The 13,667-nt window shown below is 40.1% G+C and overlaps 1 protein-coding gene across 3 annotated transcripts; it reads left to right on the forward strand.

Annotated features, from left to right (window-relative positions):
• The first annotated feature begins 992 nt into the window (after window positions 1–992).
• LOC139473373 (hydroxyacylglutathione hydrolase, mitochondrial-like) lies at window positions 993–13,604 on the forward strand. Of its 3 annotated transcripts, XM_071255923.1 has the most exons (10): window positions 1,239–1,325; window positions 2,364–2,455; window positions 4,028–4,203; window positions 6,157–6,221; window positions 8,568–8,685; window positions 9,172–9,277; window positions 10,294–10,397; window positions 10,553–10,654; window positions 11,099–11,178; window positions 13,025–13,604. In XM_071255923.1, the coding sequence occupies exons 3-10, from the start codon at window positions 4,099–4,101 to the stop codon at window positions 13,119–13,121; spliced, it is 777 nt and encodes a 258-aa protein (XP_071112024.1). In that variant the 5' UTR covers window positions 1,239–1,325; window positions 2,364–2,455; window positions 4,028–4,098; the 3' UTR covers window positions 13,122–13,604. The 3 variants fall into 3 exon arrangements, with proteins under 3 accessions (XP_071112026.1, XP_071112025.1, XP_071112024.1); XM_071255925.1 differs by lacking the exons at window positions 1,239–1,325; window positions 2,364–2,455 and adding an exon at window positions 993–1,080; XM_071255924.1 differs by lacking the exon at window positions 2,364–2,455 and having other exon boundaries at window positions 1,199–1,325.
• Window positions 13,605–13,667: the final 63 nt, after the last annotated feature.

The following is a 13,667-nucleotide window of genomic DNA, read 5'->3' on the forward strand; positions in this document are numbered from 1 at the left end:
CGGCCACATTACAAGATGGATGGGGGCATTGTGGCATCTTGTTAGGGAAAAAGCTATTCTTAAATTAGGTTAGTGCTTAAATACATATTATTTTTTTCTTTGAAAGAAGAAACCAAACAAAATTAATTCTTCACATCTAGCATGTCCAACAAACAATCGTTCTTTTCCTGAAACCTCAGGCAAAATTATTTTTTCAGTATTTTTTGTATTTTAAAATAAAATGAACCATACCTTTTCCGCAATGTGTATTAAAACGTTACGTCCACGGTACAGAGACATTATCAGGGTGCTGATGAATGTGTGTTATATTTCCTATATGGCGTGACACTTGTTCTGACAGGTCCACAATATTTCTAGATTTCCTCAATAATTATTATACATCTAATATCAACATATTTCATTTAATACAAAACTTTATGTATTTATGCATTAGGTATTATTTTTTTCATCATGTATCAGGAATAAACATTGTATTTTGCGAGCCTTGCATTTGGCGAGCTAAATACATAGTGTTTATTCCTAATACAGGATATTTACGATCCCAAGCACACAAGCTCGATAACCTTTATCATTTTAATGTCATTCTTAATTCTTTAAGCACTGATACTGAATTACTTTTCTTTGCTTCACATAAGAAATCTTACCTCATAAACGACAAAGAGTGATAATAATTGCTAATAAACTACAACACCTGTATATTAGTTGTTGTTTTTTTATCATACCATTCATAAACCCAGGTCTGCAAAAAAATCTTCCTTATTGAGGTGAAGATACACTTGTACAAATACACACCCACTCTATTCGCAAATACAAACGTTCTGTTGGTGTGAAACTCATACAGATGTCTCCAACATAGTGAACATTGAAACGGATAATACATCGGAATGAGAATATAATAATTATATTCAACTTCACCTGTTATGTAAAAAACCCACTACAACCCCACAAAATAGCGGTTCCTTTATACACAGGTATCAAAATGTAGTATCACCGGCGCTGTCTGCACATAGGGAAGGAACAGAATGCACAGGGCAGGCGCCCGCTTGGCAAGAATTGCAACCGTTCTAAAGAACAAGGACGGTAAGGAATGACAGTCATTGCTGAAATCAATTTGTCATTTTGCAATGGAAGCAATGAAACGAGACTGAGCGGGCTGTCGACAGTTGAGCAAAGCGGACCTGTCAAGGAGTGTTTGTTCGCAAGAGTTATCCCCCTTCGTACAATACTCCCGGTTACTCAGCACATTTGTGTTTCGGTCTTCGAACACATCATCCTTCTTCGACAGCAAGGGTTATCAACAGCTTTATTATCATCTTTTTATATATGTATGTATATGGCATATGTTCTATTCTCTGTACTGTGAGTGTGTAAGAGTATAGATTCCAATACAATGGACATTATGTTATTACAGGGTGTTTATCATGTTTATAGTCTTAAAGGGGCACTGATCTAAAGCAATTCCCCGGGACTGGTTGTTGCCTTTGTTATTGTTTTTTCCCCCTTGAGTACCCGGATGATACGCAACTGAGCGTGACCAGAGACTGGGCTACCGTCTGCAAGGACAGCTAAATAAACTTGGAGGCTTGGAGACAAAAAGAACGGTGCAGCTCATCGGATGTCGTCATTTGGAAATACCCCAGATGCTTATGGTTTAATAATAAAAAAAGTATCCCTGCAGTGAAAGCATTTTCGGATTCCGGATTGAGTGGATAATACGATTACTACAGTTAATGAATTTATTACAGGTACAATTAGTGGTAGCACCACTTAGATTACCTGACAAAGGTTCCCATTTGGCATTTATTGTGTCTGGGGTAATTATTCAATTTAAATCCAGGTTTGAAGTGAGGTGAAATGTGTGTTATGTAATATGCACGTGGCAGCCCTGCAAGATGTGAATGATCAGTTGATTTACTTTTTTTGTTAATCAACGGATCGTTCCTAGTCATCAAAGGATTAACAGAAAATACGTTGATTGATTAATCACTGTTATCTTGCACAATGGATATGTCAAAAGTGAGTGTTTACATGTCTAGGTTTACTAAAACAAAGGGAATACACTCATATCATGGCGTGAAGTGCCGATGTAAAAACAACATACTTTGTTCAAAGCAAAGGGTTAACTGATAATACGTTGATTGATTGCTCATTGTTATCTATCACTCAATGTTTTTTTAGGAACCGTGTCACGTGGGCTTTGTCAGCGGACCCTTGAGACTTGACACCTATGTGAAACACCTGAAACAATCTAAGTGATCAGTTGAGAAACGAACACGGGTTATAATATCCCGAAACGATATATATCTTTTAAAAAATTTGACGGTTACAGAGACACGTGACATCGAATAAGTTTCTTTGTACAGCTGCAGACGAGTGGGATAGTGTTCCTTTGTGTGGATATTCACGGATACATACTCGATCAAGGAAGCTGCCTAAAATTATACACATAAATTTGGTAGGTTGTAATTATGGTATTTGCATTTTGTTTTCCTTCATTTGCTGTAGCATTGAACCGATTCATTCTTGTTCCTCTACGTCTTGGTTGGGAAATTCTTCAATGCGCGATAGACGTTGTTTTCACAAGTCTTTTCCTTTGTAAGCGTGTATATAATACCGTCAATTTGTAAAATGTGATTCTCTCAGGCAATTAAAAAATGTATAAATATTTAAGTCCTTTTGACTGAAACATCTGTCCAGATTGACTAAAATCGATTAAGACGATCAAAAGGGCCTAAAAACATCACAACAGATTATTATGTAGGATTAGAAGCCAAACAACATAGAAATGTACTTTTTAACGTAACATTTTCAGTCTCTTGGTGATGACATTAAACATCAAAATGTTTGGAATTCGTTATCATAATAATACAGATGGAAATGTTTTTCAGTCACTTTGTAAAATAAGTGAATATTTAGGCGTTTAATAAATTTGAAAATGTTACACCTTTTGAGAGTAAGAAAATATACACACTATAAAAAAAGCAATTCTCAGTTGAAATATTTACTTTGTGTGGTAAGTCAAAATAGTGTAAATGAAAATCTCAAAATTACCAAGCAAGTGACTTATCAAAACTTCGTCACCATTACCGATGCTACCCACAAAGATACGTACATTTCCTTATTATCTTGAAAACTGTATTTCATTTTGTTGATCAATGTAACCATACGCCCTTATTACTACCCATAAAAGTGACTAATGCGCTTATAAATGGCGCAGCAGAGGTCGCGAACTAGTCTAGATTTCTGCTATACATCCGGGTACTCACTGGGAAAAAACAATAACAAAGGCAACAACCAGTCCCGGGGAATTGCTTTAGATCAGTGCCCCTTTAATCTTATATACACTGCTACTAGTCCTAGGTTATTATAGTGTCCAAGCCTAGTTAGTTGGTAGTGTTAAACTCCATCTTACATAAGTGTAGCAAAAACAGTGCTCATTACTTTACTTTGGAGACATGTACAAGGGTGTGTCTTGCATATTGATGTGAACTGAGAAGGGTTAAACAGACCACATTTGATTTGCTAGAGAGCTCCTTATACATCTCTGTAAAAAGAAAAAAACATTTAATTAGTCATCTGGAAACGATATAATATCATGATATAGATCAAGTATATTTAATAAGGCATTTATCTAGACCTGCTAGACCATTAGATATCACCAATAGATGTTTACAAATTTTTGATACTATCATATTGGCCAACTGATGTGGCAGAGTCACTGACCTCAATTATACCACTAGTGTATGTATTGCATTATTGTGTAAAGTGCCCATGTGGTTAGCGCCCCCTTTTTGAATGATATGGATTCAATGCTCTCAACTCATTCCTCTAGTGTTAACATCTATATCACCCTTGAAAGTGGTCGCTGAGAATAATCGATAATTATCAACCATTGCATTACCATATGGGAAAGTTGATTTTTCAGATTAGTTTCTAACACCATAAAACATTACTCTCATCTGACTTCAAGTTTTTCCTTATCTAAATAGATTGAAGACTTGGTTTAGTTTCTTTTTTGTTGTTGCAGTTAAGTCATTACCACAGAAAGTGCTGTGTAGAAATTGTCACTCCCGAGAGTTGTTGATATCCCACTCAGACATGAGAGTGAGGCTGATTCCGGCGCTGGAGGACAACTATATGTACCTCCTGATTGATGAAGAAACCAAGCAGTGTGCAGCAGTCGACCCCGTTGAACCCCACAAGGTCTGGCTGTAGCTGAAGATACTATAAACTTGGTGTTTAAAAATGCAATTGCAAGACATTCATATTGGATGACTGTTTTATATCCTGCGTAATTAGAATACCCTGGTGGCTGGACACTTGTTGAAACATGGTGAAATGTTTTTTTAATTTAATTTATCATTAGTCTAGATATCGCTATCAGGATGTCTGGGTATTCTGCCTAACTATATTTTTGTCTTAAAACAGTCTGCTGGAAGAAATGTACTCAATTTCAACTATCTGCTAAATAAATTTAAACACATTGTCACTCCTCATTCTGGTAATTAAGCAGCAATTTAAAATTAAAACTTACATCTGTATTTGAGTGTGGCTGAAACATCATGTACGTCACCTTTCTAGTTCTGGAAACTGTTTTGGACACACTGACCAGTTCTTTGAAGTGATAATTCAAGCACTTACTGTATGTTAAAGAATCTTTGTACATGTCATACTTGGTGTGGGGCCAAGATCTGAAAAGGTTGTGAGTGCACTATATATAAGGTAAATGGCTCGATTCAGCTATATAATACTTGCACTAGTGCAACCTGTGTTTAAAAGTGCAACCTAAAATTTATGTCTACATGCCCCGAGTGCATGTCAAAGTTTTTCAAATTTGTGACCAACCCTTGTCCACACATCAATCTTTGAACATGTTCAATACCCCTAAGCTTTATTTATTCACCATACTACATCAATAATCCCTGTGTTATGTGCAATTTGCCATGCTTTTTGGGCTTGATGTCATCAAGCTGTGTTTACATCAAGATTACTTTCAACTTTGATAAATGTATGGGACAAGGGTGCAACCTGGTCTTGTCTGCTGCCACTAGGTTTTCATGCACCTGGTGCAAGCTCCTTAAGCCCTGGGTAAGTCTTATGCATGTAGTGGGTATGTTACTTGAATACTTATGTGTGACAAGTGATGACAATCTTGTGATATCACTAGTGTGTCACAGTACTATATAGCAAATGTTACATAGTTTTTGAAAGAATGAGGTGCTTGGACATCTCAGGGATATTGTTTCCTGCATAGCCCTAGTAATATGTTTTGACACATTGATATGTTATGTCACTGATCAAGGACGTCCTTAAGGATAAGCCTGAATGAAGCTGTTAACTCAAGAAGGATTTATTGTGGGTCAATAAAATTTGGAACATGTCATCTTTAGGGCGGGGCCAAGATCAGATTAGGTATGACAATATTCACTGAAATGCCTTTTTCTGAAGATATTGTTCAAGTTTTACGCATGTAATGTTTATATTATTTGCACAACAATGGATGTGAGTCTTAGGTCACTGGTGATAGGTCACTGTGACCTACTTTAAATGTGTAGCATATGCTAATGTTTTCATTGTCACATTGAACTACCTAGAGACATCATATTGGCTTAAGGCCTAACCAGCCTCTTGGAATGTTCTTGAAATACTGGTTTATTGAAAGTCAAACTCACACTCGAGATCAATCTCTCAAATGATTGTGTCCACACAACTCGAGAATTATTCTCTATTAAAGGATGACATTTTGTACATATCATCCTTAGGGTGTTGCAGTCAAACACTACTAGACTTGAGATATTACAATTTCCTTCATGCAAGGCATTGCTTTATATCAAGATATTAATATTATTGCGTATATACACCGGAAATAAACAAAATAACAATAATCTGTAACACATTTTCTTACGTGATCTATTGATGACTCAGGACAAAAATACTCAATACAATAATTTGAATGCAGTGATCAGAAGAAATTATATCTTAACCTATTATCTAAATAGGCTCGCTTAATACAATGCTTATTCCTAATACAGGATATTTACCATCCCCAAACACACTCGCATTATAACCTCTATATATTTTTGTTATTTTAACAATCCCAGAGAAATGTACATGCTACAACATGCCAGAGTGGAAAGAGTGAGGTCTGTATTTCAGATAGCCTCAGCCCTGAAGGAAGAGGGAGTGTCGCTGAATGCTGTGCTGACAACTCATCACCACTGGTAGGTCCCAGCTAGCTTGTCTCATATGTACAATTATAGGCTTCAAGTTGCACAGTTGCAGTTACCACAATATTCAAAGGATGTGTGGCAATACATTTCATGCAGAAAACACGATAGAAATCAACAAAGAGAATGTATTTCAGATTTTTAGGACAACAGAGAGCTTGCTATTCGGTGCCTTTCTATAATACAACTGTCACAACGAGCAATTATGACAACCTAATAGTGATGTGTGGTGTAGAACGAGCTCTACTTTGAAAACACAGAATGTTAATCTCCTTAATATGTGACAGGAAATGTAAATGATGTAGCATAGATGATGTAATACAAAAGTACTGCTCCCAAAGCATAACTGCTTGAGTCGCAATGTATAACTGATGGTTTGCTGACATGAAACCTCGTCAACACTGGAGCTGAGCTACACAATTATTTGAGTTTTTCAAAGGACGTTTGTTGTTTCTGCCAGAAGAATTCCATATTTTTCTTGATGACCTCTCTCAGAGGCGCATCAGTCTCACTCAGGATAAGGCAGGAATTTGGCAAGATATTGGATCATCCCAAAGAAGTGTTGAACTTCCCCTTTGCTCTTTAGGACTGGCATTTCCGTCAAAGCTCTAACTTTGCTGAGATCTGCTTCCATTCTCACCATTCTCACATACTATATGTGACCAGCAAATTTCACTTGCGCTTGTTTAATGTGGCACTTCTCAAAGTTCAGTCTGAGATTGTACTGAGCTGCCCTTTGCGTGACATCTTTCTTAATACGATCATGATCAGCAGCATCTTCACCACCGATGAGAATGTCATCCATTATAGCTCTCGCTCCAATTGTTCCCTCTAGCATTGTGTCCATTATGTGCTGAAAGATTTGGACTTGACACCAAGAGGTAGCCTCAGCCATCTAAATCTGCCTATTGGAGTATTGAGTGTTAACAAACTTGATACATAGTCTAACATAATTTGGAGAAATACAGATTTTGCATCCAACACAGAGAACACCTGTGAATTTGGGAATGATACAAAAACTTCCTCTACTGTGGGAATCGGATAGTGTTCCCTCCGTATTGCAGGATTCAGTTCTTTTGGATCCAGGCATACTCGCTGTTTGTCGCCTTTGACGACTGTAACCTTTGAACTAGCCCAGTCTGTAGGTTCAGTGACTTTAATGATGTGGCCATTAGCTTCCATTTCATGCAGCTTGCTCGTGATCTTTCCTGCCAGTGCCTTTGTTTGACATCTTGGTCCATGCACTACAGGAGGGATTGTTGGGTCAATCTTCAACCTGTATGTTCCTGGAAGGGTACCTGTAGCCATCTTTAACCTGGATGATTGTCAAACTCTACTGTAATGGCGTATGTTCTCTGAATCAGTATTTGCTCTTCACATCCATCACCTAACAGGAGAGGTTTCTGATCCACACGAGCCAAATAAAACTTTACATAGACAGTTCTATCTTCATTTGTCACTGGTGACATGATCATGCCAACCACCTCAAGTGGATGAAGTGTAACTTCTGAATTTCTTTTCTGACTTCGCTAAGTTTGAGTCCCATTTCTGTGAATACTCTGTATGGAAGGACCGGTCTGCCCCTGTATAAAGTTGGATGTATCTATAGGCACTTGTGATTTTGTAGAACTTCACAGTTTTTGCACACATCTTGTCACTTTCACTTCACAATTAAGCGTTCAGGTTTTATGCAACATATGGTCGTCTCTTTTCGGCATTTACGTCTCAAAAATACATGCACATGTCATGAAAAGTCACACAATGATTCACAGATTATAGAATCCTGTTAGGGAATGTTATTTCCAGACAAAGTCTTAATTTGTTTGCGAAAATCCCACTTATCTGACACCATGTAACATGATTGTCGTGTTTGTATCAAGGATGTTTATTCAGGGGAGATCACTCTCCATGATACCAATGTCATAAACACAATGCATACAGTAGATGCTAACATACATATTATGGATGATAATGGAGATGAATTTCATTTTATTTTTAGTTGTAAATGCTTTTTTTAATTGTAATAAACTGTCAGTAAGCATAAAAGTCTGTAAATTTGGTAATTAATAATGAATGATATAAGATCTTCCAGTTAATCCTAATTCTGCCATCACACATTGTCCATACTGTCATTTACTCATCATATGACAAAGATTTCAGCCTGAGTAATAAAGTTCTGTTTTGCGTGCAATTGACAGGTTTGTATGAAAATTCTTTCGAAAAACAAAATCCCATTGATCTGTACATATTTTTTAAATCAAGATTTAAACAGCTACTGTCTGAGGAGAGAATGAAAATGCTGTCATGGTTACAGGAAGTATGAAGGTGTTATGGTTGTAGGGATCATGCTGGAGGGAATGAGAAGCTTGTCGGTCTTCTGGGAAAGACAACAGTCTATGGTGGCGATGTCAGAATTGGAGAACTCACCAACAAGGTCACACATGGGGATGAGTTCAAGGTCAGACACAGAGTATTTGCAGAGAACAAAAGAAAAGATGATGATTGTTAATTTTGCCTGTTTTACAAGAACATGTAAACTGTAATAGACTTCTATGAAACATGGCCAGATGATCAATGTTGGTTTATGAAAGGCTGCAAGTCAAGTGAGTTTGGCATTGCTGAATTTGTTTTCCATAAACATTAAGAATTTATGATAAGATTTGCATTTGTTTTCAGTTGTTTGTGTGGTTTTGTTAATTGATATTGATAAGTATTGACTTTTTACTGAAAAGTATGCTAAATACTTGTGATGTCACTGTTTTATCGAAATGCAAACTTCACTTAAATGTCTATGGTGATATTTGGGTGAACAATATTTTGGAATTTGTTGCCCTGTATATAGAACTAAAATGAAACTGTGAATTCTCATCTTGCATCTTGCTCTTAGGCTGTCAGGCCTTTATGATGAAAGTATAAAGATTGATTGATTGCAATCGTATTGCAGATAGGCAGCTTGACAGTGAGGTGCCTGTTTACGCCATGCCACACATCAGGCCACATTTGCTACTATGTGACGGGGAAGGAGGCAGAGGACCCTGCAGTCTTCACAGGTCAGTGTCAGGAATCCATCTTGTCCTCGATGGGTAGATGTCAAGCAAGTAAACTGTTTCAACTTTTACTTGAACTGGTCAGCAACCAGTAGTGGTGATCAAGTAACATTTGTCCTTTGGCACCAGTGTCTGTAAACATGGCTAGTCAACAACATCCTTTGCTCATTTGGACAAGGCATCTGACCTCAGATCAGAAGGTCTGTGTTTTGAATCCTATCACTTGTCTCAGACATTTTTAGAAGAGTGAAGATTAGATAAAGTGTGTGTCTTCTATTGTGGGACTTGATTGGTTCATTTGAGACCTGCAAGTGACAACCTGTCAACTCCTGTTCAAAACACTTATTTTCATTCTACATGTATTTTAACTAATCTCTTGACTTTGGTCTTTCACTCCTCCACATTTGCATGACAAAGTCTCAATTTAAAATTTAGTTTTAGTATACGATTGTGTTATAAGACAAGACAATTGTAATGCTGTCTGATGTAGTTTATGGTAGAGGACACATTGTCCCAGGGTGGCTGTGAGGGGTGATATTTGTGTAAGGGACACATTGTCCCAGGGTGGCTGTGAGGGGTGATATTTGTGTAAGGGACACACTGTCCCAGGGTGGCTGTGAGGGGTGATATTTGTGTAGAGGACACATTGTACCAGGGTGGCTGTGAGGGGTGATGTTTGTGTAGGGGACGCACTGTTTCAGGGAGGCTGTCAGGGGTGATGTTTGTGTAGGGGACGCACTGTTTCAGGGAGGCTGTGAGGGGTGATGTTTGTGTAGGGGACGCACTGTTTCAGGGAGGCTGTCAGGGGTGATGTTTGTGTAGGGGACGCACTGTTTCAGGGAGGCTGTCGGGTGATGTTTGTGTAGGGGACGCACTGTTTCAGGGAGGCTGTCAGGGGTGATGTTTTTGTAGGGGACGCACTGTTTCAGGGTGGCTGTCAGGGGTGATGTTTGTGTAAGGGACACATGGTTTCAGAGTGGCTGAGGGAGATGGTTTTAAGTGTGAAGTTGTTGTTGTAGGGGACACGCTGTTTCAGGGAGGCTGTGGGAAGTTCTTTGAAGGGACGCCGGACCAGATGCACAAGGCCTTGATCGAGGTCCTTTCTGCACTGCCACAGCAAACAGTGAGTCACTTGTTTATTACAGACGTCATCCTGTTACAGTACTGAATCAGTACAATAATCGCTTGGATTCTTTAATTATTAATGCCAGGAGAGGAACTTAAGTCCATGCACACAATGACACAGCATATACCACTTGTCTCTTACTGTGATTGCAGAAAGTGTACTGTGGCCATGAGTACACAGTGTCAAATCTGAAGTATGCTGCCCATGTGGAACCTAGCAGTGAGGCAGTGGCAAGCAGGCTGGAGTGGGCTCAAGTACGTAGTTGTAAGAGTATGGACTGGTATGTGACTGTAGTAGAAACATGTATGTGGTTGTAGTAGAGACTGGTATGTGACTGTAATTGGGACTGGTATGAGGGTCTACAAGATCATACCTTGAAAAAGTCAGTGTTTGACTGCATGCCTGTGATCGACTCACTTGGGGTACAAAATGAAGAAATGCACACCCAAGCTATCGACTCAAGCTCCAACCTTGATACTGTTTGTCCCTCACTCTATGAAGGTCCATCCTCCAAAGAAGAACTCGCACAAAGTGAAAGTCAATTCTTAAATGTCCTGAGCACTCATTGTAAATAGGGACTGGAAAATCTGTTCCCTATTGTAACCTGTCAGTGAGTGGTTCCCTATTGCAGGCTGTTAGCCCTTCCCTGTGCAGCTTACCAACACATCATATTGTAACCTGTCGGCTCTCCCTTGCAGAATCAGCGGACAAAGGGTGAGGCAACAGTGCCTTCCACTATAGGAGAAGAGATGCAGATAAATCCTTTCATGAGAGTCAGGTATGCTTCTGCTGCACAAAACACAAGTCCCTGCCACTTCTTACGCAACAACCCCCCTGCTGTAATTGACACAAAATCATGCAGCACTGAACACAAACCCCTTCTGTAATGTGCACAACCCCTGCTGCACTCAGCACAACAAACCCCTGCTGTAATTGACACAAGATCATGCAGCACTGAAGACAAACCCCTTCTGTAATGAGCCCAATCCCTGCTGCACTCAGCACAACAAACCCCTGCAGCACTCAGCACAACAAACCCCTGCTGCACTCAGCACAACAAACCCTTGCTGCACTCAACACAACAAACCCCTGCTGTACTCAACACAACAAACCTCTGCTGCACTCAACACAACAAACCCCTGCTGCACTCAGCACAACAAACCCCTGCTGCACTCAGCACAACAAACCCCTGCTGCACTCAGCACAACAAACCCTTGCTGCACTCAACACAACAAACCCCTGCTGTACTCAACACAACAAACCTCTGCTGCACTCAACACAACAAACCCCTGCTGCACTCAGCACAACAAACCCCTGCTGCACTCAGCACAACAAACCCTTGCTGCACTCAACACAACAAACCCCTGCTGTACTCAACACAACAAACCTCTGCTGCACTCAACACAACAAACCCCTGCTGCACTCAGCACAACAAACCTCTGCTGCACTCAGCACAACAAACCCCTGCTGTAATTGACACAAGATCACGCAGCACTGAAGACAAACCCCTTCTGTAATAAGCCCAATCCCTGCTGCACTCAGCACAACAAACCCCTGCTGCACTCAGCACAACAAACCCCTGCTGCACTCAGCACAACAAACCCTTGCTGCACTCAACACAACAAACCCCTGCTGCACTCAGCACAACAAACCCCTGCTGTAATTGACACAAGATCATGCAGCACTGAAGACAAACCCCTTCTGTAATGAGCCCAATCCCTGCTGCACTCAGCACAACAAACCCCTGATGCACTCAGCACAACAAACCCCTGCTGCACTCAACACAACAAACCCCTGCTGTACTCAACACAACAAACCCCTGCTGTACTCAACACAACAAACCTCTGCTGCACTCAGCACAACAAACCCCTGCTGTAATTGACACAAGATCACGCAGCACTGAAGACAAACCCCTTCTGTAATAAGCCCAATCCCTGCTGCACTCAGCACAACAAACCCCTGCTGCACTCAGCACAACAAACCCCTGCTGCACTCAGCACAACAAACCCTTGCTGCACTCAACACAACAAACCCCTGCTGCACTCAGCACAACAAACCCCTGCTGTAATTGACACAAGATCATGCAGCACTGAAGACAAACCCCTTCTGTAATGAGCCCAATCCCTGCTGCACTCAGCACAACAAACCCCTGATGCACTCAGCACAACAAACCCCTGCTGCACTCAACACAACAAACCCCTGCTGTACTCAACACAACAAACCCCTGCTGTACTCAACACAACAAACCCCTGCTGCACTCAACACAACAAACCCCTGCTGCACTCAGCACAACAAACCCCTGCTGTACTCAACACAACAAACCCTTGCTGCACTCAACACAACAAACCCCTGCTGTACTCAACACAACAAACCTCTGCTGCACTCAGCACAACAAACCCCTGCTGCACTCAACACAACAAACCCCTGCTGCACTCAGCACAACAAACCCCTGCTGCACTCAGCACAACAAACCTCTGCTGCACTTCACACAACAAACCCCTGCTGCACTCAACACAACAAACCCCTGCTGTACTGAACATTCATGCGTAAACTCATTGTATATGTCGGAAGTCAGACCTGAAATCCACAACAATGATTTGCACACATTTCTCATGTCTGTCCAGGGAGGCCAGTGTACAGACACACTGTAATGAGACCGACTCTATTAAAGTGATGGGCTTCCTCAGGAGTGAGAAGAACCAGTTCCGACCACCAGCATAATGGCTCCATGGCTCGATCTCCATGCATTGTGGTGGACAATGCAACCCACAGGCTACCATGCACTCCTGTTCCTCAAAGTGCTGTAGCTGCTATTCAGCTCTGAATATGACAATCAAAATTGTGGTAGTATTTAGTGTTATTGTTCATGTGAACAACAAACTTTATAACAAACTGACTTAGAGAGTCCCTTGATTTTTGTACATTGGGAGTTAATTGTAGCTCTACAGAGGACAGGTGGATAAACAGCTTGGAATAACTACTGCAATGATATTGTGATGTATGAAATACTAAATAAGATGTTGCTTTAACTCTAGCTTGGCTGCTCCTAATACAGAGTTGCTCTCAACACTGGTAACAGCTGTGATTACACAGGTGTTGAGAGATGCAGATACCAGGTTGATGTTTGATTCATGGCACTTGAAATATCTATCAATATGGGTTTTGATGATTTATTTTTCTTATACATAAAACTCAAAGAGTGTTAATAAAGACATTAAGAAAATGAACAAATTGTGCTTGAGTATCTAACTCATCTCCTCCACTGGG

This window comes from Haliotis cracherodii, unplaced genomic scaffold (assembly GCF_022045235.1).
Source record: "Haliotis cracherodii isolate W230 unplaced genomic scaffold, xgHalCrac1.p SCAF_28, whole genome shotgun sequence".
Classification (NCBI taxonomy): Eukaryota; Metazoa; Mollusca; class Gastropoda; order Lepetellida; family Haliotidae; genus Haliotis; species Haliotis cracherodii.

What these genes read in the sequence shown, in the direction of transcription:
- LOC139473373 (XM_071255925.1), top strand. Translation starts at nt 1,023, where the DNA reads ATGCACAGGGCAGGCGCCCGCTTGGCAAGAATTGCAACCGTTCTAAAG. An exon ending in CTGACAACTCATCACCACTG is followed by an intron (nt 6,222 to 8,567) that starts GTAGGTCCCAGC and finishes TTATGGTTGTAG; the next exon opens with GGATCATGCTGGAGGGAATG. An exon ending in CTGCACTGCCACAGCAAACA is followed by an intron (nt 10,398 to 10,552) that starts GTGAGTCACTTG and finishes CTGTGATTGCAG; the next exon opens with AAAGTGTACTGTGGCCATGA.